The 22,620-nt window shown below is 37.8% G+C and overlaps 2 protein-coding genes across 8 annotated transcripts in view; both read left to right on the top strand.

Annotated features, from left to right (window-relative positions):
* The first annotated feature begins 226 nt into the window (after nt 1-226).
* On the top strand, nt 227-4,589 carry LOC120478931 (tapasin-related protein). 2 transcript variants are annotated; one of them, XM_039671131.2, is made up of 8 exons: nt 227-374; nt 703-885; nt 970-1,242; nt 1,829-2,158; nt 2,566-2,895; nt 3,048-3,137; nt 3,803-3,822; nt 4,090-4,589. In XM_039671131.2, exons 1-8 carry the CDS (start codon nt 272-274, stop codon nt 4,096-4,098), a joined length of 1,338 nt encoding a protein of 445 aa, XP_039527065.2. In that variant the 5' UTR covers nt 227-271; the 3' UTR covers nt 4,099-4,589. The 2 variants fall into 2 exon arrangements, with proteins under 2 accessions (XP_039527065.2, XP_088977356.1); XM_089121230.1 differs by lacking the exon at nt 3,803-3,822.
* A 4,480-nt stretch (nt 4,590-9,069) lies between these two features.
* Nucleotides 9,070-22,620, top strand: part of smtnl2 (smoothelin like 2) — a 29,565-nt gene continuing 16,014 nt past the window's right edge. Inside the window, exons 1-11 of one of the 6 annotated variants that reach the window (XM_089121226.1) lie at nt 9,070-9,159; nt 9,246-11,410; nt 11,496-11,614; nt 11,800-11,882; nt 14,086-14,187; nt 16,458-16,560; nt 16,650-16,752; nt 19,905-19,984; nt 20,322-20,391; nt 20,694-21,051; nt 21,163-21,773. In XM_089121226.1, coding sequence (XP_088977352.1) covers nt 21,294-21,773 — 480 coding nt within the window. In that variant the 5' untranslated portion in view covers nt 9,070-9,159; nt 9,246-11,410; nt 11,496-11,614; ... (6 more) ...; nt 20,694-21,051; nt 21,163-21,293. Of the gene's footprint in view, nt 11,411-11,495; nt 11,615-11,799; nt 11,883-14,085; nt 14,188-16,457; nt 16,561-16,649; nt 16,753-19,904; nt 19,985-20,321; nt 20,392-20,693; nt 21,052-21,162; nt 21,774-22,620 lie in introns of all 6 variants that reach the window. The other 5 variants (XM_089121224.1, XM_089121227.1, XM_089121228.1 and 2 more) reach the window with 5 other exon arrangements.

Genomic DNA, 22,620 nt, shown 5'->3' with positions numbered 1-22,620 from the left:
ATTAGTTCACCAAAAAAATTTGTTCACTTACTTATTCAGTGACACTCAATGCATATTATCATTCATTGTGAGTGACCGACACAAATTTGTATTATGCTTACTAAAATGTGTCATTTTTACACAATTTGTCAGAGTTCATTCAGTTCGCTACAAATATCAACTAAAATAGCCTACAATTCAGTGCGTGGAAGTGAACGAACGAATTGTTCAGTTAAGACTGAACGGAACTCGAATCAGTTTAAAGCGAAACGAAAGAGAAAGTATAACTTACATGTTTGCATGGCGGTTTTTGGAAATGCGGATGGTTGTCCTGAGGACGAGGATTAACATTATGTTTTGGACTTTTGGTCTTACTCTAGCTCTTTTATGCTTAGGTAGGCCTAATTATAAAAGTATTTACAAATTGGTGCAGAGTCACCGCATCATATTTCCTGTAACGTTAGTTCCTTTGCTCGTATTATGTTATACTATGTCAAAAGTTGTGTTATAAATCTAAAATGATCGAATTAAACAGAAGTATTATGTACTATATCCATAATATTTTGAAGGCAATAACTATTAGAGGGTTTAAATTGGGAACTGTGCTTTACTTGTCAGGGCCTATTATTGTTTTCAGTTTTTAGCCTCACATTTCAATTTCATTTACATTTAAGTGGATCCTGTTATTATTCCCTGTATTTACTGATTTGTTTGTTTTGACAGGTGTAAATGGGACAAAGTCGGTTCATGATTTGAAATGGCTTCCTTGTCAGTTTGTGGACGAGGAAGTTTCTATAAATGAAGAGGGCCACACAGAAACCAAGTATATCCATAGAGAGGCTGTGATTCAGTTTGGTAATGTTGGTGACAGCCCTTTACATCCTACTATTACCTTCCTCATCACAGGTAAGGGAAAGTTATTAGAAGTTGTAACCTTATTATTTCTATTTCTCTTTAATATACTGTGTTCATGTGTTGTGTCTCATAAAGGCTCTAAAGTGGATATGAGGCGTTATTTGGAGGGTGATGAGGATACACTACACTGTGAGACTCGGAGATACAACACTGGAGGGATTGTAATGCGCTGGCCTATTACAGGAGCGCAAGATCATGACGTCTGGTTCACCTGTACGATACGCCATACACAAGGCTTGTTCGCCATCACCACCTTCCTCAGACACACACCTACGGCTTTTGCAGGTGGACAGGTGGACTATCTACAATGGTTAACAGTTAATGATAGAGATCTCCTGACAACCTCAGGTACAGGCAGTCCCTCCTAAAAGTAACCCACTGTCCAAAATTAAAACAATGCCAATATTCAACTTGTTATCAATGCTTTGTCATATCACATTCAAACTTGAAATGACTTGAAACCATGATCTGTGAGGATTTTTAGTGAGCAATCAGTTTGGTGAAAGTAAAGGTAATCTGTGTCTGTGATCATTATGATACCTGGAGTGTTTACAGAGTTTTGATAACTGATGATCTGAATGCAATTTGAAGATTAATGAATTTTCAATAACATGAAAAAAAAATGTTACTGCGTTCTTTATAGTTATTTTTTTTTTTTAAATAAAGTTAAAAATGCTTCATTTGCTTTGTTAGTGTAAAAATACATAATTGGTTGTTGTTTTCTTGATGGTGTAAGTTGTTTATTTAACCTGAATAATGTGTTAAGTGTAACTGAACATTAATTTACTTTACTTTTCATTTCTTTTCTTTTTGAAATCATAAATGCCTCCTTATTTCAAAACATCACTGCATGCCACTGCAATCAAGGGATACTTTTACTTTTTTCTGTACCACATTTTAATATTTCATCCTCTCTTGCCTATGTGTTTTTCAGCTGCGATGGTTGTTTTGACCCGGACTCCCTCCGTGGAGGTGGGATTCTTGCAGGAGCCAACCCTGCACTGTCAGTTTGCAGTGGATCATAAACTGCCTAATGCAACAGTGGAGTGGAGACTGCAGCGACACGGGGAGCGCAGCAAACTCTTTAGCTATTTCAGCCGCACAGGGAAGAGTGAAGGTAGTGGAGTGGCTGTCAAGGCCATTCCCGCTGGAAACGCCTCTTTCAAACTTCCACCCACTAAAAAACTAAGTGAGGGCACATATATCTGCTCTGTGATGGTTCCTCCTCTCTATGGCAGCCATGATATTTCCCTTAGCCTAAGTGGTGAGATTAAATTTAATTCACATTTATTTGTATAGAGCGTTTTTTACAATGCATTTAGTCTCAAAGCAGCTTTACAGAAAATGCATGTTTCAATTATTACAAGTGTTTCAAATATTAAAGCATTGGAATCACAGAAGGTATTCCACCCGAAAAATCTGTCACCCTCTTGTCATTCCAAACCCTTTGTGGAACACACAAGAAGATATTTTGACATATGTTTCAGTGATTATTTTCTCCACACAGTGAATGTCAATGGACCACATTGATTTTCATTGCATGAACAAAAAACAGTCAAAATCTTCTTCAAAATGTCTTCTTTTGAGTTTGGAACGACATAAGGAGGAATATAATTTTTTTCATGTGAACTATCACTTTAATGCTTATTTTTTCCCTTTCAAACTGCACAGAACAACCCCGTGTGTCTCTGAATGTGGGCTCCACCTTGTCTATAACACTTGGTACGGACCAGAAGCTAATATGCGATGCAGAGGGGTACTATCCTTTGGACGTAAACATTGAGTGGTACCGTGAACCATTCGGCGGCAGCCCTACACCTTTGTTCCTGAAGAATGTTCTATACTCAAGTCATCGACTTAATCAAGATGGCACATACTCGCTCTCAGCCTTCTTCCTTCTCCAGCCTAGCATGGAGGACTCTGGATATAAGTACACGTGCAGAGTTTCCCATAAGTCCTTGCTCACTCCCATCCGCAAGAGCTTTAACCTTATAGTTACAGGTGAATCAGATGCAACACAAACACAGAATTATTCACACAATTGGAAAGTACCTAAATATCCTTTAAATATTACAAATAACCACTAGGTGGCAGGCATAATGTACCATTTTGGTTGATTTTCAGAACTCTTTCTTTCTCTTTTTTTATCACAGAACCTGACTCTACCATGTGGTATATCAAAGTCATTGGATTCATAATTTTAATGGTAGTAATTCTTTATTATGCGCTGCGGTGTCTTACAAGTAAGTCATTTGTTGTTCATAAATCCCTTTGGATTATATTGTGTTTCCCACATTTTAAATGTTTGTTGCAAAATTTAACTGCAAAATGCAACTTATCTTTCTATTTGAACAATATGGTCACATTTGGAGCTAACATAACATTCTTATTTTATATCAATAACGTTATTGAAAATGTATTTATTATACGCAGTGTTGGGTAAGTTACTCTAAATAGTAATTAATTACTATCTATTAATTCCATATTCAACAAAATAATTTGATTACTGTTTTAATTACTCTCACTAAAAAGTAATGCATTACTTATTACTAATTACTAGAACAATACAAAAGCATGAACCTGCTCTTTAAATTCGATCAAATAAATAATTTAAAACTGCATAAACTAATCTTGTGAAGGGAGGTTACATTAAAACATACATTTTAATATTAGACGTTGAATTTTGATGTTAAATCCACTCCTAAATTATTTTTCTTTTTGGAAAACACAGTTTTGATCTCCGCATCCCACATCCTATCTCCCAAACCCAATTATTTGCCATCAGTTGACAGTGTGGCTGATAATTAAAGAAATGTTAAATGTTATCTTGAACTAAAACATTTTCACCTTTTAGTTTTTTATTTATTTCTTCCAAGTCTAATGTTCTTAATACTTTCTCTTGTTTTAGGACAAAATGCAGCAAAAAAGGTGAGAGATAGCTTTAAAGAATAGAAGAGTTACAACAATAGCATATTTTGTGCAAATTGACACAGTCTCCAGTTGTATATAACTGATTATGAATGAGATGAATAGGTTCTCTGTAGTGTTTATGTTTGTGTGTGTGTTTTACACGTCTTTGTGTGCATGTATATGTAATTACTGGCATATGTGGAAGTGTGACGTAAGTGTGTGTGTATATTTGCCATATGTCCAGTCTCACACGCTGTACGTTTACCTTGTGTCTCTTGACTGCAGAGGTTTTGAGAGCTCATGCCTGAGGTTTTAAAGTACGCCGTCATGGAAACAGACAACACATCCCTCCCTCCCTCCATCTGTCTCTCTCTCCCCTCATCCCGCCATCTCCTGCTGCTGCATTCGCCAAGATCAGGTGCTCTTCATGGGAAAATGAGTGTGTTGTGAGATGTAATTCTAGATATCATGGTTAATGTCCTTGTTTACAATGGCCGATAAGGCACTGTGGCTCTCCAAAATCTGAAGAAGAATTTACTTATTGCTTTCTGGGTTGTATCGCTTTTGCACGTCTGTAATTAATGTCAATTTGGCAAGTAATTCATGATTGCAAAGTGCACTGTTGATTTTTATCATTTGAGTTATAAATGAAAAATAAGTGTGGGGAAAGAGGTTTTAAAAAAGAGATATTTAAATAAAATATGCCTCTAATGCTTCAAATAATGTACTTGAAACTTGAATGTGTAAATATGTTTAGGATATAAATAAAATCTGTGTTGAATTTTCCAACTGGAATATGTCCATCTTCAGAGAACTTTGTGGGATGTTTGCGATGCTTTTTTCTGCTTGCGGTGAAAGCCAACACCAGTGGCTCTCTGAGGCCTGTGGGATTTTGAAGTATTCTTGGCTAAATACCCATCTCTGGACCACACGAAGCCCCCCTGCGAGGCATCTCCCTGACTCCCAGTTATCTAAACTATAAACACTTCACTCCGGAATGGCAGCTGTTCCTAAATGGCACTTGGTACATTCTGCCCTCCTCATCTCTCTGTCACTCTCTCTCATCGCAGCTCTCTTCAAATGCACAATGGGGCCATTATAAGGATTCTTGTATGTGAATTCAGAATCTTTAGACTCATGTGCACGCAATGGCGGAGAAAAACTAGCTTTTGTTTTTATCTGAAGGTTTATCCTGTGGTGATGCTCTTTGGGCTCATTGGAAACTAGCGTGCCTGGTGGGTCAGTAGCTAGAGGAAGGTCAGTGCTCAGCCAAGCTTTGCAGTTCTACAGAAACAGCTGCCCTGGGACCGTATGAGGCTTATGCCTTGAGAAATCAACAGTCTCTATTACACCAACTGCATAAATGATGGGCTGCCTGCCCTTGACCCGTGATCCGTTATTAGACCTGTCAGTTTCCATTCGACCTGTTGGCATTTTAAACAGCATTCGGCAGTGACTTGTTTTTATTTCGGCTAATGGGTTGTGGAAGTTAGATGATTTTTCTAACACTAATTAATCAATCACGCTGAACGAATTAACCCTCTCCGAACCTGTGCTGCAATTGGTGATGGTGACCATGTGGCCCTGGTTTCACCACCGAAGGGATTTAAAAACAAACAGGCCTGGTCACTCTGGGAGTTGTAATCCAAAGAGAACTGAGGCAACGGCTTGTTTTGTTTCCAAAGCCCAGAAATACAGAGCCATGTGATTGCTTGTGGTGGTCAGTGCTCTGGGGAAATCAATAATGGATGAATTGGTTATTCATAGTTGGGGGATAAATATTTCTCTAATGGACTTTCAGGCACAATGACAGGATTTTCAATTAACCTGCTCTTAAAGAGACATTTCACCCAAATATTAAACTGTCAATACACTGTGAAAATGAATATGCTTTATCGAATCAATAGAATTGTGGCAACAGATTAAAAGCAATATTATTAATTACATTTAACAAATTAGAATTGAGTAATAATTCATCAAATTATTCCTTAAAAGTTAACCATTTAAAATGAGTAAGGTTTACACCAAAAAATGTAACAAAAATATCTCACTAACAGACAGACGTCAAAGATTAATTAAGAACTCTTTATTTTATATTGCCAACATTGAAGACACCTGATGTTAAAGGAGAAAACAGTAATTTTAAAACAAACACCGATCACCATAATGGTGACTTAAAGTTATGTTTTTTTTGTTGTTGTTGTTGGTTTTTTTTTTTTTTTGGTTGTTGTTTTACTCATTTTAAATGAATTAATTTGATTAATTATTACTCAATTCTAATTTGTTACATTTAATTAATAATATTGCTTGTTATCTGTTGCCACTATTTTTTGATTAGATAAAGTATATTCATTTTTACAGTGTATTTAGGCTACTCTATTACTCTATTAATACTCCATTAATAACATTATTTTATTATTGTTTATATGCCTTTATATCTATTGTTAAAAAAAATGTGTATATATATTATTTTTATATTTTCAGTTTTCATTTTAGTTTCAGGTTTAGTAATTTTTTTGTGTTTTTGTCATTTGTATTTAGTTATTATTATTTTTAAAATATTTATTTTTAGCTTAATTTTTTAAGTAAAAAAATGTTGGGTTTTCTGTGTGTAATTTTTAATACTTAAACTTAATTTTATTTCAGTTAGTTTCCAAGGCAATATTTCTATTGTATCTCAGCTGCTCTATTTCCTCATACAGGTTTGGGACCAATTGAGGGTGAGTAAATGATGAGAAATTACATTTTTTTTAGTGAACTATTTCTTTAAGGACATAATTTATTACCTTTATAGTCTGCTCTCTCAGACATCAGGGAGTTTGATGCTTAATATCGCATCATTCCAGTCACGGGGAGTTTAAGTTGTGGTTACGTGTTTGTATGCAGAGCAAATTTGTTCTCCTGACTGTACCAGATGGTCTACTACTTTAGAGAGTATCTGCTCAGCATTTGTCTTAGCAGACCTAATTTGTGTCAAATAAACTTGCTAGACATTTGTCTCCCATAAAATTCCAGCTTTCCAGTAAACGTTTCAACACACTTTTCGCCTTTTTCCCTAATTCTTCACCTTATCATCAGGATTATTTGACTGTTTGTCTTTTTATCCTGTCTTATTTTCCTCTCCAAATGTCCCGCTTCCCATTCCTGTCCTGTGTCTCTGACTGTGTGTGTTTATTTTTCCTGCGATGTCCTGGCCTGTGTGGCCTGTGTTTGAAGTCTCGTGGCGTGAAGATCCAAAAGAGACTCTTTCCCTTGGATTTTTTGGTTCTCTGGTGAGAGCACTGGCTTCATGCTCCGTCAGACCCCTCACATTTAATTGGTGAAATAGAATAGCACGGAAAGACTTCTGTGCTCGCAACACGCAATCTGTCTGAGGTTTCTGCCTTTTAAATTTGAACCTCTCTCGCTCATTTCTCCCGTTCCTGTCTTTCCACCCTCCTTAATTCTACGCTCGGGCTTCTCCCAGCACTGCCAAGACTATAGCTGACATTACGACTTGTATTATTTTTAGAGTGTGAGATAGTTGGTTGAGACACTGTGTCTTCTGACAGCACCTAATGACACCTGTGAAGAACCGATATGTGTAGTAAAGATCAGGATAGAGATGAGCTAGACATCAGTGTCATGGTTATTTATAGTTTTGGGATGTCCAGCTCTAAATAGAGGTTTAACTAAATCCATGCCTGGCCTTTAAGGTCCTTCAGTGCTTCATCATTACAGATGTTGGGGTTAAGTGGGCCTGGTGAGCTGGTCTGGCAATAAAATGTTTTTAAATACTACCAAGATATAAACGAGTTTATGGCTGTGTAATTAAGTATGTTCGCAGACATAAACAGTTTAACATCTGGAATATGATTTATACCATTTTGATAACTGTGAGAAAAATCGAGTTATGAGATTATAGAAAACTGAGTTTTCTATTCACCAAAGAATCCTGAAAAAAAAGCATACAACTGTTTTCATCACTGATGATAAAAATAAATGTTTCTTGATAAGCAAATTATGATTTCTGAAGGATCATGTGACAAGTAATAAGTAATAATACTGAAAATGTAGCTTTATATCACAGGAATAAATTACTTTTTATAATATATTCAAATAGAAAAAATTTTTTCACAATATCACTGTTTTCTTTTTTTTAATCGAATAAATTCAGCCATAGTGAGCATAAGAGACTTCTTTTTAAAACATTTAAAATCTTACCAATCCCAAACTTTTGAACGGCAGTGTATATTTGTTTCATCAGATTATTTTGATAGACTTATTTTGAAGAAATATTAAAAATCACTTTAATGAACTGTAATGACCCCAAAGCATCTTTTAAGAAATGAATTCAAAGGGACGGTGAATTAATATACAATACGACATTTACTATCATATGCATTTAATTATAAAGTGAGTCTGTGGGAGACGGCTTGCTAATAATATCAGTCCAAGATGAACTTAGTCTGAAGATAAGTTTAAATGGTTTGGGAGTTTGTCTAAAGGGGATCTAACACATCAACACTTGGAATCATGAGAATGGCATGAATGAAAATGGCTATGGCATATAAAGGTCTCAGGGGCTCAAAGCTTGATGATAATAGTTTACTGTCTCTCAGCAACCATTGCTTTGATGTAGTGTTTATCGGTTAAGTCGGTAAGCATGCAACATATACCTAAACTCATATCGCCTGAGGCCGTTGTTGTTTTTTCTGTAAAGCGGGCAGCACGGACAGAGAACAAAAGGGATAATTGTTCCACGCCGTCTGTGGAACTAGCCTGTGGATCCATGCTAAATGAATGCCAACTAAGAAAACAAAACCTGATGAAAGTGCTTAGCTGAAACAAAAACACACCTTGGAAAAATGTAAAGGGTTGAAGATAAGAGAAACAGCCATGTAGCCAACTGCTACGTGCACAGGACACACACACCCTCCCTGCTGCCTTATTAGAAAATTGGCCTGTGTATCCCACATGTTTGTGTAGTGCACACTCGGTCATGATGTCATGGAGCAGACATACTAAAATGCTTAGCAATCGTTCAAAGCTGTAGATCATATATGATTATGTTCTCCGAGTCCTGCCAGTAAATATCGCCAGGCTTTTCCTGCAGTCATTTGGCTCTCCAGATGCAGAGGTGATTAAAGATGAAGCTGTCAGCTGAAAGTGAGCTTCAGGAAAAAATTTGACGCCGCAAACCGAGTGACGACTCTGACATCCGCACAGCTCGCCTCTATATTGCAGCACTATACTGTAATTTAAAGGTGGCCGAGTCTGCAGTAGGGAGGATTTTTAGGATCCCAAAGATATTCCCCTGCTGAACTCCAATAATAAATCTGTGACCGTCCTTGAATGTAGCAGATTCAAAGAGTGGTTTGTTGGTAAAACGCATCATACTCTGCTCTTGATGTTTTTCCAGCTTGTAATCTGATTCCTATGATGTGGTGTGATTTGCGCAGATCTGACTGAGGAGAGAGAAGAGAAGACCAGCTGAGGGGTCAAAGGTGGGGATCAGACACCCTCCCCTGCAGCGCTACACGAGAAGGGTCAGCAGGGCAGATTCCCAGCCATTAAAACGGGTAGGGATAGTAAAGCCTTGAAGGCCACTGCCCTCCCCTGACCCCAGTCTGCTCGTAGGCCTTGTGGACCTAGTGCCGAGAAATGAAGTCATCCACACCTTTTTATCAGGTCTGCTCGGGGCCTGTCATTTTCTCTATCTCTTTACCTTGTCTGTCTTCCCTAACATTGTTTATCTTTCTCCCATTAGTCATTTAGTGTTTGTGTGCTCCTGTCAGCTCAATCAAGTGTGTTTGCAATATAGACAGTCGTCAATAGCTCTGGCGCCCGTCGCAGGCCTCTGTGTTCGTTCTTTTCATTTAATATGGAAGTTTATTGCTCAGCTCTCGGAAATACTTCATTTTGATTGGTCGCAAGATTCCATGATCAAATATTTTTGCATAATGACCTCTAAAGTGTATTTGATCATTCTGCCAGGCAGACAGTCACCTACATTGTGCTAGTATCTCTTTCTTTTCACGTAATACAATTTTTATAAAAAAAATAATAATATTTCAAACTCAAATCAATGTTTCATGCCCAAGTTTCCTTTGAGGCAAAAATGAGTCTTGTTGCAGCCACTTTTATGTCTGCACTGGACTGTGGTGATGTTATAAATATGCATGCATCTTCACAGTGTTTATATGCTTTAGAAATTGTTTATCATGGTGCTCTGAGGTTCATAACAAATCTTTAAACCCTCACTCGTCATTGTGTTTTGGTCTGCTTTGTCCATCTGAAGACAAAAACACTGGCATGTTTTTATTTATGAATTTATCCTGGGTCTACATCCTTCATATCTTTATACCTACATCTCTGTAAAAGTATGTTTGTAGCTATAGCCTACGGTCCCATGAATTATTCTTACTGTCTTTTCCAGTGGTACTTACTGAATTGGGGGAAAGGCATTAAAATGTCCTGCCTGGAATAATTTGCAAAGTACATTGAAATTTAGGGAGCTGGTTTCATTGGACATTTTCAAAGTAGTTTTAAACGATTTAGGCTTGAGAAAAAAACATCAGGCTGTAGACGTTTTATCTAGTTATGTATTGCTATTGAAATTTGATTTGATTTGCTTGTGTGTGTATATGTGTATGTATTGCTGGATGTTATCTGTTAAACTCACACAAGCTGTGTCTGTCAGTCTTGGCCAGGATGCTCTTGTAAAAGAGATTTTTGATATCAGTGTGCTTTTTTTCCTGGAAAAATAAAGGTTACAATAATAGTAATTAATACAGACAGGGGCATTGATTTTTCTTAAAATTGTGATGTTAGTTGATACACCAACATATCATTTCTTTAACTTTTTGATAGACATCCAAGTGAAATGGATTATTGAAAAAGAAGATAATACATATATATTATATATTATAGATATGCATTATATATATGCTTTAGAAATAATTTCTATTAAGGGCACATAAAATGCTAGTTATGAAAATAGCTTATCCAAAACAAAGAAGCCTGCCATTATTTTTAGAGAAAAAAAAAGTTTCCATTACTATAATTTACACTACATGGTGAATGGTGATTTCAGATGTGATGGAAATGACATTAGTTCATGGCCACAAAATTGCAGAATTGTCCTGTGATTCAAGTATATCTTGAAAAGTGTGTCTTTTTTAGATTTTTACAGGTCCACAGGTCCAAAAGTTCCAGAGAAACACACAGAAGGATAAGTCTGGGGGCCAGAGGCAAGTCAAGTTAATACGTCTAAATCTCCCATTCCTCATCATATGTTTTGAATATAGCAATGGCTCACTTTATTGAACCTCCCACTGCGTCCACCATGGTGTCAGAGGTAAAGCATGTCCAGCACAGTCGCCCCATAGTAAATGGTGTGGAGACGTAGGGAATGGACTAGTCCAGGACAGAATGTCTCGGAGCGGTGTGTGGGAGAGCTCTGCTGATTCTCATCCTACTGCTCATCATTCATTTTCATTCATACAGGGATTATTTCCAGAGGGAAAGGAAAGACATCATCTTTCAACACCACTTCTCTGTTCACGTCTGCATTCGACTGATCTGAGATCAGAAACACCAACAGCTGAATTTATCTCCGACCAGTGTAAGAAGAATCCAACTTCTTCCGACACACTTTCTTGTCTCTGTTCGGCTCTCTGTATTATGTCTAATCTCCTGTACCTCTACAGTCCGCCAGACCCATCCACCGGGCTTATCGTGAACAGTGACAGACGCCCAGCAGTCGCCACATCTCTCCAGCGCAAGGCCTGACCTCTCCGACCTGTCATTCCAAACAGTAGACATGCAGGTTCACCACCACACATTTGTCATTATAATGAAAGTCAGTGGGGTTAAAACAAAAATGGACATTCTTCAAAATATGTTGTTTTGTGTTTCACAGAAGAAGGATTTACAGGTTTAGATTTACGTTTTTGGGTCAACTGTCACTTTCTGATTCTGCTTGCCTCACACTGAAAATGATTTGTGTCCTAGGAGATTACCTTATCCAGGCCTATCCTACTTCTGCTGCTATCTGTCCATGGGTCTCTCCTCACCTGCTAAGCTAGACATTAAAGGTAATGAATGTTCTATATTAATAGCACCATACATGCAAGTCAAGTAAACTCAAAGAATAAGCTTAATCTAATGCAGCCTTCTATACTGTCATGTGAAGTCATCCAGGATGAAATAGACCTCATTAATTATTTTCAACTATATATACACTATTGTTTAAAAGTAACACAAATATTTTGTTTTATTTTGAATTAATACTTTTATTCAGCAAGAATGCACTCAATTAATCATATGTGACAGTAAAGATATTTTATTCTGTTTCTAAAGGAGAGGAAGAATTGTCTACATTTGTTAAATCATCAAAATTAAGTCTTCCATAAGCCATAGATCCTCTTCTTAATATCATTAATTAATCTTTGTCATTAGGATATGCACCTATAAAACATATAGGCTGGTGGTTATTAAACCTCTTATTAAAACAGACCTTTCTGTCAAAAATACTAGAAAAGGAAGTATCCTCACAACTGTGTTCCTTTTTAGAAAGAAATAGTATCTGCAAGGATTTCCAGTCAGAATTTAGACTGTATCATAGTACTGAGACAGCTCTCATTAGAGTTACAAAGGATTTGCTCTTATCATCCGATCGTGATTGTATCTCTCTATTAGTGTTTCTGGATCTTAGTGCAGCATTTGATACTATCGACCTCTACATTCTTTTAAATAGACTCAAAAATATGTTGGCATTAGTCGAATTGCATTGGTATAGTTCAATTATCTATCCGTTATCAATTTGTAGCAGTAAATGAAGAGATGTCTTATCATTTCAGTATATGGAGTACCGCAAGGCTCAGTACTAGGACCGTTGCTTTTCACCCAGTACATGCTACTCTTGGGAGATTTCATTAGGAAGCATTGCATTAGTTTCCACTGTTAAGGTGAATCTTTTCACGCTCTGACAAACCAATTCACAAAATTAACCAAATATATAGTTGATATGTAAAAAAATGGATGGAAAAATGAATCCCCCCCCCCCCCCCCCAAAAAAAAAAAGAGGCTTTAATTACTGGATCAATAAACCTCCACGTAATAACCTAGAAAACTGTCTCGATAGCTGCTCTGTCAAGTCTTGTTCGTCAGTTTGGAACCTGGGTGTGCTCTTTGATACCAAACTTTCATTTAAAATCCACATTTCTAGCATCTATTAAACTGCATTTAAAAATATATCTAAATTACAACATATATCCTCAGTGACAAATGCAGAAAAGTTAGTTCATGAGTTCAAGGCTAGATTATTGTAATGCTCTACTGGGTAGATGCCCTGGATGCTTAATAAACTCCAGCTGGTCTAAAATGCAGCAGATAGAGTTCACTAAAACCAGGACATATGACCATGAGCTTGGTTCTGTCAACACTGCATTATCTCCCTCTATTAAACATGGCCTACATTAAGAGGGACAGTAACAAACAACAAGTACTGTACTTAAGTACACTTTTTGAGTATCTGTGCTTTACTTGAGTATTATTCTTTTCTGGAAACTTTTTACTTTAACTTTTCTGCATTTGACAAATATTGTACTTTTTACTCCACTACGTAGATGTGTTCTTCTTTTGGGGTGGTCGGACCATATGAGAGTTAAATAAATAAATTAATTCAGTTGTTTAATTTCTATAAGTTTTAAACATTCTAAAGGCTCTTAATACCACAGATACTATTAACTGGAAGGTGTATTCAATAGGTTGCTTCAGAGCCATAAGGTACTGTAAGTATTACATGCAACAATGTAAAAATAATAAAACAACTTTCACATCTATTGCCATCTAAAAAATATGGCCAGTTGATAATACCTACCTAGACATCAAAATCAATTGCAACTTCCTTTTTAGCACCCAAACTCTGGAACAGTTAGTTCTAGACTAAAAACACATCTCTTTAACCTGTGACATAAGTTTCTTGAGCACCAAATCAGCACATTAGAATGATTTATGAAGGATCTTGTGACACCTGAAGGCTAAAGTAACGGCTGCTGAAAATTTTGATTTGCCATCACAGGAATAATATTTTCAAATATTCATATACAGTTTACATGAAAGGCTCCCAAGTGGTCTATATCCTATAGATCATTTTTTAGCAGAATATAAATGACAGTTAATATACAATTTTTAAGTATATAGCGTTTTCAGTAAAAATGTAATTAGTTGTCAGCTCGAATTGCACCAATAAGAGTATCACTTGTGTCTTGTAATATTTCACTGTATTTTTTCCAGGGTGATGAGCTACAAAGCAGTGACTCTTGCTGGAGACTGATACTATAACTGCAGTGACAGGTGTATGAGTGATTACATACGTTTGGCTCCGATCCCTCACAGGTGAGCACATGCACGTATGCCACGTCGAAGCTGTTATTGCACAAATCAGTAACACTTTCGCTCTGAGCTCACAGAGTCACAGGCCCGCTGTGATGTGTTTGTGTTCTGTCAAAGGCTGATTTGTGACCAAAGACTTCATGATGCTAATAATATGTTGAAGCTCGCTCTCAATGTTCATTCCAAACTCTCTTTGTGCTCAAACAATTAGGAATGTTACACACCCTCAAGCACACACAGACACCTAGTTTAATTCACCTGGAGAGGCCTCTGTGCTTCAGCCTGTAAAGGGCCTCTCAACCGTCATGGTGAATAGCTCAACCCAAATGAAAGATTTTACAGGGGCTTGCATTCTCTCTCTCTCTCTCTCTCTCACAAAAGCCTTTGTTTGGTTGACTGTTTATCCAACACTGCTTGGAAATAAGCAGTATTCGAAACTGGCGACTAAACAAATAAAAGAAATAAAAAACAAAGCTTTTTAACTTAAGATTATATTACATTACAAGTTTTCAAATTAATTTTGATTACAAACCATTATAAGGGGGTCTTATTGTATACAATGCGTTATGGAACCAGTCAAGTGTCTGGCCATATGACATATTGAGTAAATAGAAATTCATCAGTAACACACCGTCCAAGTGTTTTCATTGTATTATTTGATAAACTCTTTTTCCTCCTTCTATTTCAAACCGCTATTGTACATGCTGACATCAACCACTAATAGAAAAAACATGTTTTTCTTCCCTCAAGTGAGAAACCAAAATGAACATTCTCAGCACAGCTCATGAAACTCTCATCAGGAACACGGTCAAATAAGCTGATCATTATGCTGTCCAAACCACTCCAGAGGAGTGCACATTTCCCAGCTCATCACTTTCAGCATAGTGACACTAATACCAATGATGATTTTCCAAGTGCACTGCTGTGTATTTTTGCGTCTGTGCGTGCGTGCATTAAAGAGTATGTTGCCTCACCTTCCAACGGTTAAGAGAGAGGATGATGTCATGCATTATGAGGCTGCTGTAGGGCAAAGGAGCCTGGGAGATTTTAGAGCAGAGCTGATTGCAGAAACAATAGATGGATATGACAGAAAATGTGTTTTGGCTTGTGTTGCCTCGATTACATCACTCTTACTTGCTTCCTAGAAAATCTATCATTACTGAAGTATTATTCTTGGCTTGGGATACAGACTGATAGTTCCTGCTTCTCAGGAAGGGGCTTCCGCTTTGTAGACAAGAGCTTGACTTTATTGTGTGTGCATTTACCCTCTTTTAATACACTCATATACGCTACTGTTCAAATGTGTGGGGTCTGTCGATTTTTTTTATGTTTTCGAACGTCTCCATATGCTCAAACAAGGCTGCATTTATTTGACCAAAAATACAGTCAAAACAAATGAACTATTATCACGATTTAAAATATATGTTTTATATTGAAATGTAATTGATGATGCCGAAGCTGAATTTTTAGCATCATTACCTTCAGGAAATCATTCTAATCTGCTGATTTCTGCTCAAGAAACATTTCAATATCATTCCATTTCAAACATTTCTCTACAAGAGTCACATTTACTATCATTTAGAAATACTATCGAATCTTTAACATTCCTTGTCTTTCTTTTTATTTCCCTGTTTAAATTAAATGAATCCCTGCATGTTTCAATGTGGTCTTGAACTTTTGGACCCCAGTGTTTTGTATTTTCTGGAGTTTTTCGGTTAAGTTTTTTTTTTTTTTTTTTTTTTAATTAGATGACCTACTTTCCAGCAAGCTTTCATTGAACACTATAATTCCCCTTTATTCTGTTTAAATGTTAGGCAATGTGTAGCCTAATTAGACCAGGATGACAAACAGACTCCTTCATTTGGAAGGATATTGAGGTTTTGAGACATTAAGGAAATGAATCCATCCAAACGCGATATTAAGTCATTACGTGGCGGTTTATAATTACTCTGCACTTGTTGTCGCAATAGTTTCCGTTTACTTATTCATTTTAAGACAAAGCCCACTTAAGACATGGCTCATTTCATGGATGAGATGGAGTCGGGATCACTTTCTCCACAGCAAAGACATCCCAGCAGACCACTAGACCACATTTCTACAGTAGAATAAGTACAGTGTTGATCGAAGGGTTTAACTGAATCAGGGGGTAATTGTGTTGCGGTGAGTTCTGATGTGGTGTGGATGTAATCTCAGGCATGCTTATGTATGTATGTATTTGTACGTGTGTGCGTGGTTCGATCGATAAAAGAGGCTGTTTATGTGTGTGTGTGCAGCAATGGAGATCAGCACAGAACAGTGAAGTACAGCTCAGTCAGCCCATCCTGGCCGTTCCAAGCTAAAGGGGCTGTAATTATCCGGAGCCAGTCATCTCAGGAGGTCGGCTGGGGTTTGGGGAATGTGTCCCCCTCCTCCACACCTCTGCTCTTTTCACCCTTCAACCCTCTTTCCATCTCTCTCTTCTCCAGCGAAAGAGCATTTCTTCAGCAGGAGCGCTCACACTGCCACACCAGAGTGGACAAGACAGGCCGCTCAGTGTCCATCTCAGGGATGTGTTTAAGTATGTAAAAGGTTTGTGAGAGCATGACATCAATCTCCTCTGGTTCAGATATGCAATATAATCACATTTCAGCTATAACTCTCTTCCCAGCTCAGCCTGCCAGAAACTCTTTGCTCATGCTTCTGAGACAATGCCAAGAATATCACAAAAATAACTTTAAATCAGTTTTATTGTTCTCTCGTCTGCTTCTTGCACTCACCCTCTTTCTCTCCTTCTCTCTTTCACTTGGCACCATGTGTGCTTAATTAAATTGACTTTGAAGCGACCATGACATCATCATTTGGCTGTTATTCTTTTGGACGTGTTTGGACTTCAGGGTTCCCATGGAAACTCTGATGTAATGGCCATGCAGACTTGTTTTCGGGAAAACCACAGTTGACACGTGGTGAAATAGATGGGCTTTTTTATTTTTTGGAAGTGGTTTGACAACTGCTATATTGCAGATGAAAGCCAGACAGGGTTCACATATGAGGATGATCATGAAACTTCTTCCTTTAGACTGATGGTTTGACATTTTCTCGATATGAACAGGAAAAGTTCCAATCTATGTCATCATGGCTTGGATAAGGAACCATGTGTTTCACAGGCTTAGTGTGTGTTAAAGTTTTGTGACGTAGAATTGATCATTTGTGGTTAACTCGACTGCCCTAGTTTATGTTTACCACATGTTTCCCACCATGCTTTTAAAATGGTACCACTGATCCATTCATTCATAAAAAGATCAAGATCGAGATCAAGAAGTTAGTTTTGCTGGTAATATCGACGACATTGCGTGATCAAATACAAAAGTACTTCCGTTTTGTAATATCATTTTCATCTAAGTAATTCCAAACTTCGCAAGGCAGATGACGACATTACGTAATGAAATACAATCAACACGCTCTACAGTGCCACCCAGCGCATTTAATTATAGCCTGATTTCACCACACAGCTGCCATTTTTGAAATGGCTCCGGTAGGAAGAAAACCGGAATTGTCGCCTTTAATCATAGGAGAGTTGCAAATGCGATGGCATATTGTTGTGTTTAATGTAGAAATTAGTTATTCTATAAATGTACATACATTTATTTCATACTTTAGACTGTATACAGTGAAATTAATTTATAAATAATTATATATATATATATATATATATTATTCAGAGCGTAAAAAACAGAAGCAGGAATGAACTATATACATATTCTATATTGGATATTAACATCCAATAGTGTAAATCACGGCAGCAGCTTCAGGTTGGTAGTCCAAGACATTGTTGTCTATCTGTACTTCTTCCCGGGGTTCTTCCCACCGGAGCCTCACTTTCAATTTCAAAATGGCGGCTGCGTGAAATCAGCGCATAGCGCCAAGATAGTGCTTGGGATTTATCATGGATTCACACAGAATTAATGGCCAGCAGCAACATAGTAAAATTTGAATAGTATTTTATTTTTGGAATAATAATTACAGATCGACTATTCGGGCACATCCCTAAAAACAATTAAAAAGCTGTGCTGTAAAAAGAAAAGAAAAACTGTTATATAGTTGTTTGTAAACTGTGGATACAGTTAAACATAATTACATGATTGTTGAAAGTGTTGAAAGTATTATGTGTCTTTCATGAGTAGACACTATTGTTTATCTGACTTGTTAGTCTTGTAAGAATTTGTCAAAGTGACTACATACATGAGTATGTTCAAATCAGACATAATCTTACACCGTAATTTGGTGAGTCATATCAGGATCGTATAACATTTCCCAACACCCAGAGATCCCTAGGGCTCAACAACTCCTTGGGAAGAAGTTATTGTGTCCTAGATTTGTCTTAGTCACATCCTTCTCTCATGTCAGTGTTGCAATACCTGTGCAGGTTATCTCTATCACCGATCCCTCCACTGATAGAGGGCTTGCATGAGCATGTGAGGTCTTGCACTGGTCCTTCTCAGCACTACTGATCCAAAAAGCATGTCTGATTCATTCGACGGGACTTCTCAGAATCACCACTGTGTATCTTAGATCAGATAAGAGCGAAACGAGAGAAATACTGGCTGCGTAAGATATAATAACAAACTGCCAGGGTGAAGCACGAAATTGTGCTATTCCTCTAAGCGCCTGTTGCTGATCCTGAGAGACATTTACAGCCCGTGCCTGATATGAAAGTATGACATCATTGCAAGATGGAAATCATATTTGGAAGGCTAACGGGGGATGAAAAAAAAAAAAAAACAGCTGCTTCAGAGTCCGAAACTTTCCAGCAAACTTTAAAGTCATATGTTGAAGACATGTTGCAAGATTAACTCTTGAAGAATCTCTGCTTTTCCTATAGCAGCAATTTTTTTTTTTCGATCTGTCTAGATCAAGATGTCTTGTGGAAAAATGAATCGATAACCTATTCCTTAGCATGGCATCTTCCTCTTTGACTCATTCACTCACAGCTCTGTTATGTAAAGTTGATGAGCACATGCCCAGTGTGTACAGCTATAAATCACCTCCGCTCTCCCGCGGCTTGCAGTGTTTATAGTAAACAGTGTGCTGGAATGTAAAGTTATTTCAGTCCATAGGCCAGGACTCATTGTAGTGGTAGTGCCACAGGCCGTTAGGCCTACCCAGAGCCCCCCTGTACCTCATTATCTGATCAGGCCTGTTTGCTTTGCCTGGGTTCTGTTGCAGCTCTTCCCTCCACCCACAAAAGACAAACACAGACACAAGCACAACAAGCCCACTTCCTCCAGATCCATTATATCCCTCTTTACACCCTTAACAGCACACTCCTGAAATCCAATCAGCCTCCATTTTGTCTATAGACTGAATGATTATGACAGGACGCAAGGTCAGTTTGGAAAGGACAAGACATTGAACTCTGATGAAGCACAGGGGGGAATTCTCAAGGGAATGACCTCCTTGTTTACTGTGTTGAATTGAGTTTAGCCATTGTATTTAAATGAGAAGGGAGGATTCCAAAATGTTTTGTCAGGCAGCCTAATTTGATTTTTTTTTTTTTTTTTTTGTATTCAGCAAGGATGCATTAAATTGATCAAAAGTGACAGTAAAGACAAATAATCTTACCAAAATGTTTTTAAATATATACTGTTATTTTGAACTTACATTGAAGAATCCTGAAAATGTATAATGGCTTCCAAAAAACAACATTGATAACACTAATAAATGTTTCTTTTGCTCCAAATTAGCATATTTGAATGATTCTGAAGGATCATGTCACACTGAAGACTGGAGTAATGATGCTGATATTTCAGCTTTGCCATCAAAGGTATAAATTACATTTTAAAGTATATTTAAAAAGTGAACAGTTATATTAAACTGCAATAATCAACTTCAACTATTTTTGATCAAATAAATGCAGCCTTGCTAAGCATAAGAAACTTCTTCCAAAAAATCTTACCTACCCCAATCTATTGAATGTGTATATTAAAGATACCAAATGTAAATATTTTATAAAATGTGTTTATTAGTGTATTCTATATACATTTTATATTTCAGTATATTTATTAAATAATTAAAAAAAGTAAATCATAGCGTTTCGTAACATTGAATCAGCCTGATTACATTATGTTTCCTAACCAACAATTTGTCTGTCCCAACCATAGGGTCCCAACTGAACTCGCTGAAAAATGCTGCATGATGCAATAACTTGGTTTCTGTTTCTGCAACAATTAGGTAACCCAAAATCTCACTTCTCATAACTGTTCATTAAACATCAAATAATATGTTCAGACTGGATGTGATTATGTGACATCATCATGAATCAGTTTCACATTCAGTGCGGATAGACAAATTGCTTGAAGCTGGAAACTGTTAGGACAGTTTAAACCGCATATTGTAACTCTTTGCAGTGCAAACAGGTACTTTAAAACCTTAAGAGTGCCGTCTTTATACTGACCTCAACCGCCACTTTCTGAACCCAGTGAAAGTGAAACAGAAAAAAACAAACAAAAGGCGTGTCTGTTCTTTTCTGATAGAGCACCGCTCTGACAGTGGGATATGCTTGAGCTGGAGTAATGTGAGCGGTGGCCTTTATCTGTCAGGAGAAAAAAAAAAGAGTGAGGAAGAGTGAGTGAGAGAGAGCAGAGACAGAGCACTGTGTTGTGAAAGTGGAGATTAATGCAAATACAGTGGAAAGAAGGAGGGGGAGCCAGGATAAAGTGGAGCTCTATCTCTCCTCCTCTTTTCTCTTGCTCCCTCCCTCTCTTCTCCCTCCCCCGGACTCCAGGAGTAGTAGGAGATTAACGTGACAGTGAGAGCTGTACTTTAAAACGGCTCGGCGGGCAGAACACACTCAGACATACTTACAGCAGGAATATCATACTGAAACACAAGGTCTGTAAACACTCAAAAAAAATTGACTGCATTTTGTTTATGCTTTAAAGATGTTTTCATTCATTCAATAAGGAAATTAAGTTTGTTTCTGACTGAGTTTTTGTTCCACAGGTCACTGTTGTCATTTCCTCTGGATTTCTATATGGATTTGGGACTTTAAACAATTTCAAAAGGGAAATATCAGAGACAGATCTCAATTTGTTGTTGGACTGTGAAGGAAGATACCTGGACTCACGGAAGAGATGGACGCAGGGCCGTTGGCATCAGTGGCCGAGGGCTCTCCGGAAGGGGAGACGGTTTGTGCAGCTTTGGCCCGGTATGAAACCACTTTGCGAGATGCCGTGCGTGAGATCCACGTGGACGTCAGCGCTTTCAAGATAGGCATCGAACGCAGACTGGAAGAGTCCATTCACGTGAGCGGACCTCTAGGCCGAGCCGTGGCGCAGCTGCAGCAGGAGAACCGGCAGCTCAGGGGTCAGTTAGAGGCCTTGACCCGACAGGTAGAGATGCTGACTGGGTCGGTGTGTGACAGAACCGCACTTCTCACAGGAGGATCGGCGGCGCCACCACAGACCAACAGCAGCACCGCAGGGCATCAGTCTCCACCGTCTGCGGCCCCCAGCATAGCGGCTCTGACCGGCTCCGCCAGCGGCTCTGCCTCCAGCCCCACCACCACACGTTTCTCCAGCAGAGCCACCTTCTCTGTCACCAGCAAAACAAACGTGAGTAGACATCTGCTAGAATGAGTGGAAGCGTGACCACAAGTGAGGTCATCTTGTGGAACTGGAAAAAATGAAGTGATGTGAGAAACCTTATGTTCGAAAACTAAATATTTAGACATATAGAGAAGCCCGAAGCTGGACAACGTATACAAACGAACTGAATGTTTGTAAAAACAGACCTTTGGCGCAGTCTCTGACAAATGAGGTTTATATCAACTCACAGTCGGTAACTGCCACCATTTCGAACTAGTATTATGATGAATTTAAGCCACATATGGCCATGCTTTATGGCCATTGTACCACAGTTGAGGGTTTCCTTATAGGCATAAAGCGAATAAACAATTTGACAATGAAATAATATTTTTGGGTGTTTACAGTGGACAAGCTACTCAACTTGCCGCAGTAATATCAAATTTAGAGTTGGATCAGTTTTATAAAACGTATGTTATCTATAAATGTATGCATCTAAAGTGGCTAGCCAATGAGCTCACTGCACAACTTTAAAATAATTTGGTCAGTATTGTTGTAGCAGTTGCAGTTCTTTCAGAAATAATCCCTCCACCTGTATAGATCTGCTATTGGTAATTTATGTACACTATATTTTACAGCAGCAGCATGTCTTACTTGCTCACAGCAGTACACTTACTTTGCCGCAGCAATAATTAACAGCAGCAGCATAGCAGATCTATTCCGCCAATACCAAATCAACATTGTCATTCCCATTACCATGCCAAACACTCAGAGAATTGACATGACAGAACTAAATTAATAATATGAGCTTATAATAAATATGGAATTATGGAAATAAAGTCAGGTGGCTCTGATACTGCATTTCATTTACACATAA

This window comes from Pimephales promelas, chromosome 16 (genome assembly GCF_988280905.1).
Source record: "Pimephales promelas chromosome 16, fPimPro1.hap1.1, whole genome shotgun sequence".
Classification (NCBI taxonomy): Eukaryota; Metazoa; Chordata; class Actinopteri; order Cypriniformes; family Leuciscidae; genus Pimephales; species Pimephales promelas.
Note: the sequence above shows the minus strand (reverse complement) of the source record. Positions and strands in the feature narration are given on the sequence as shown.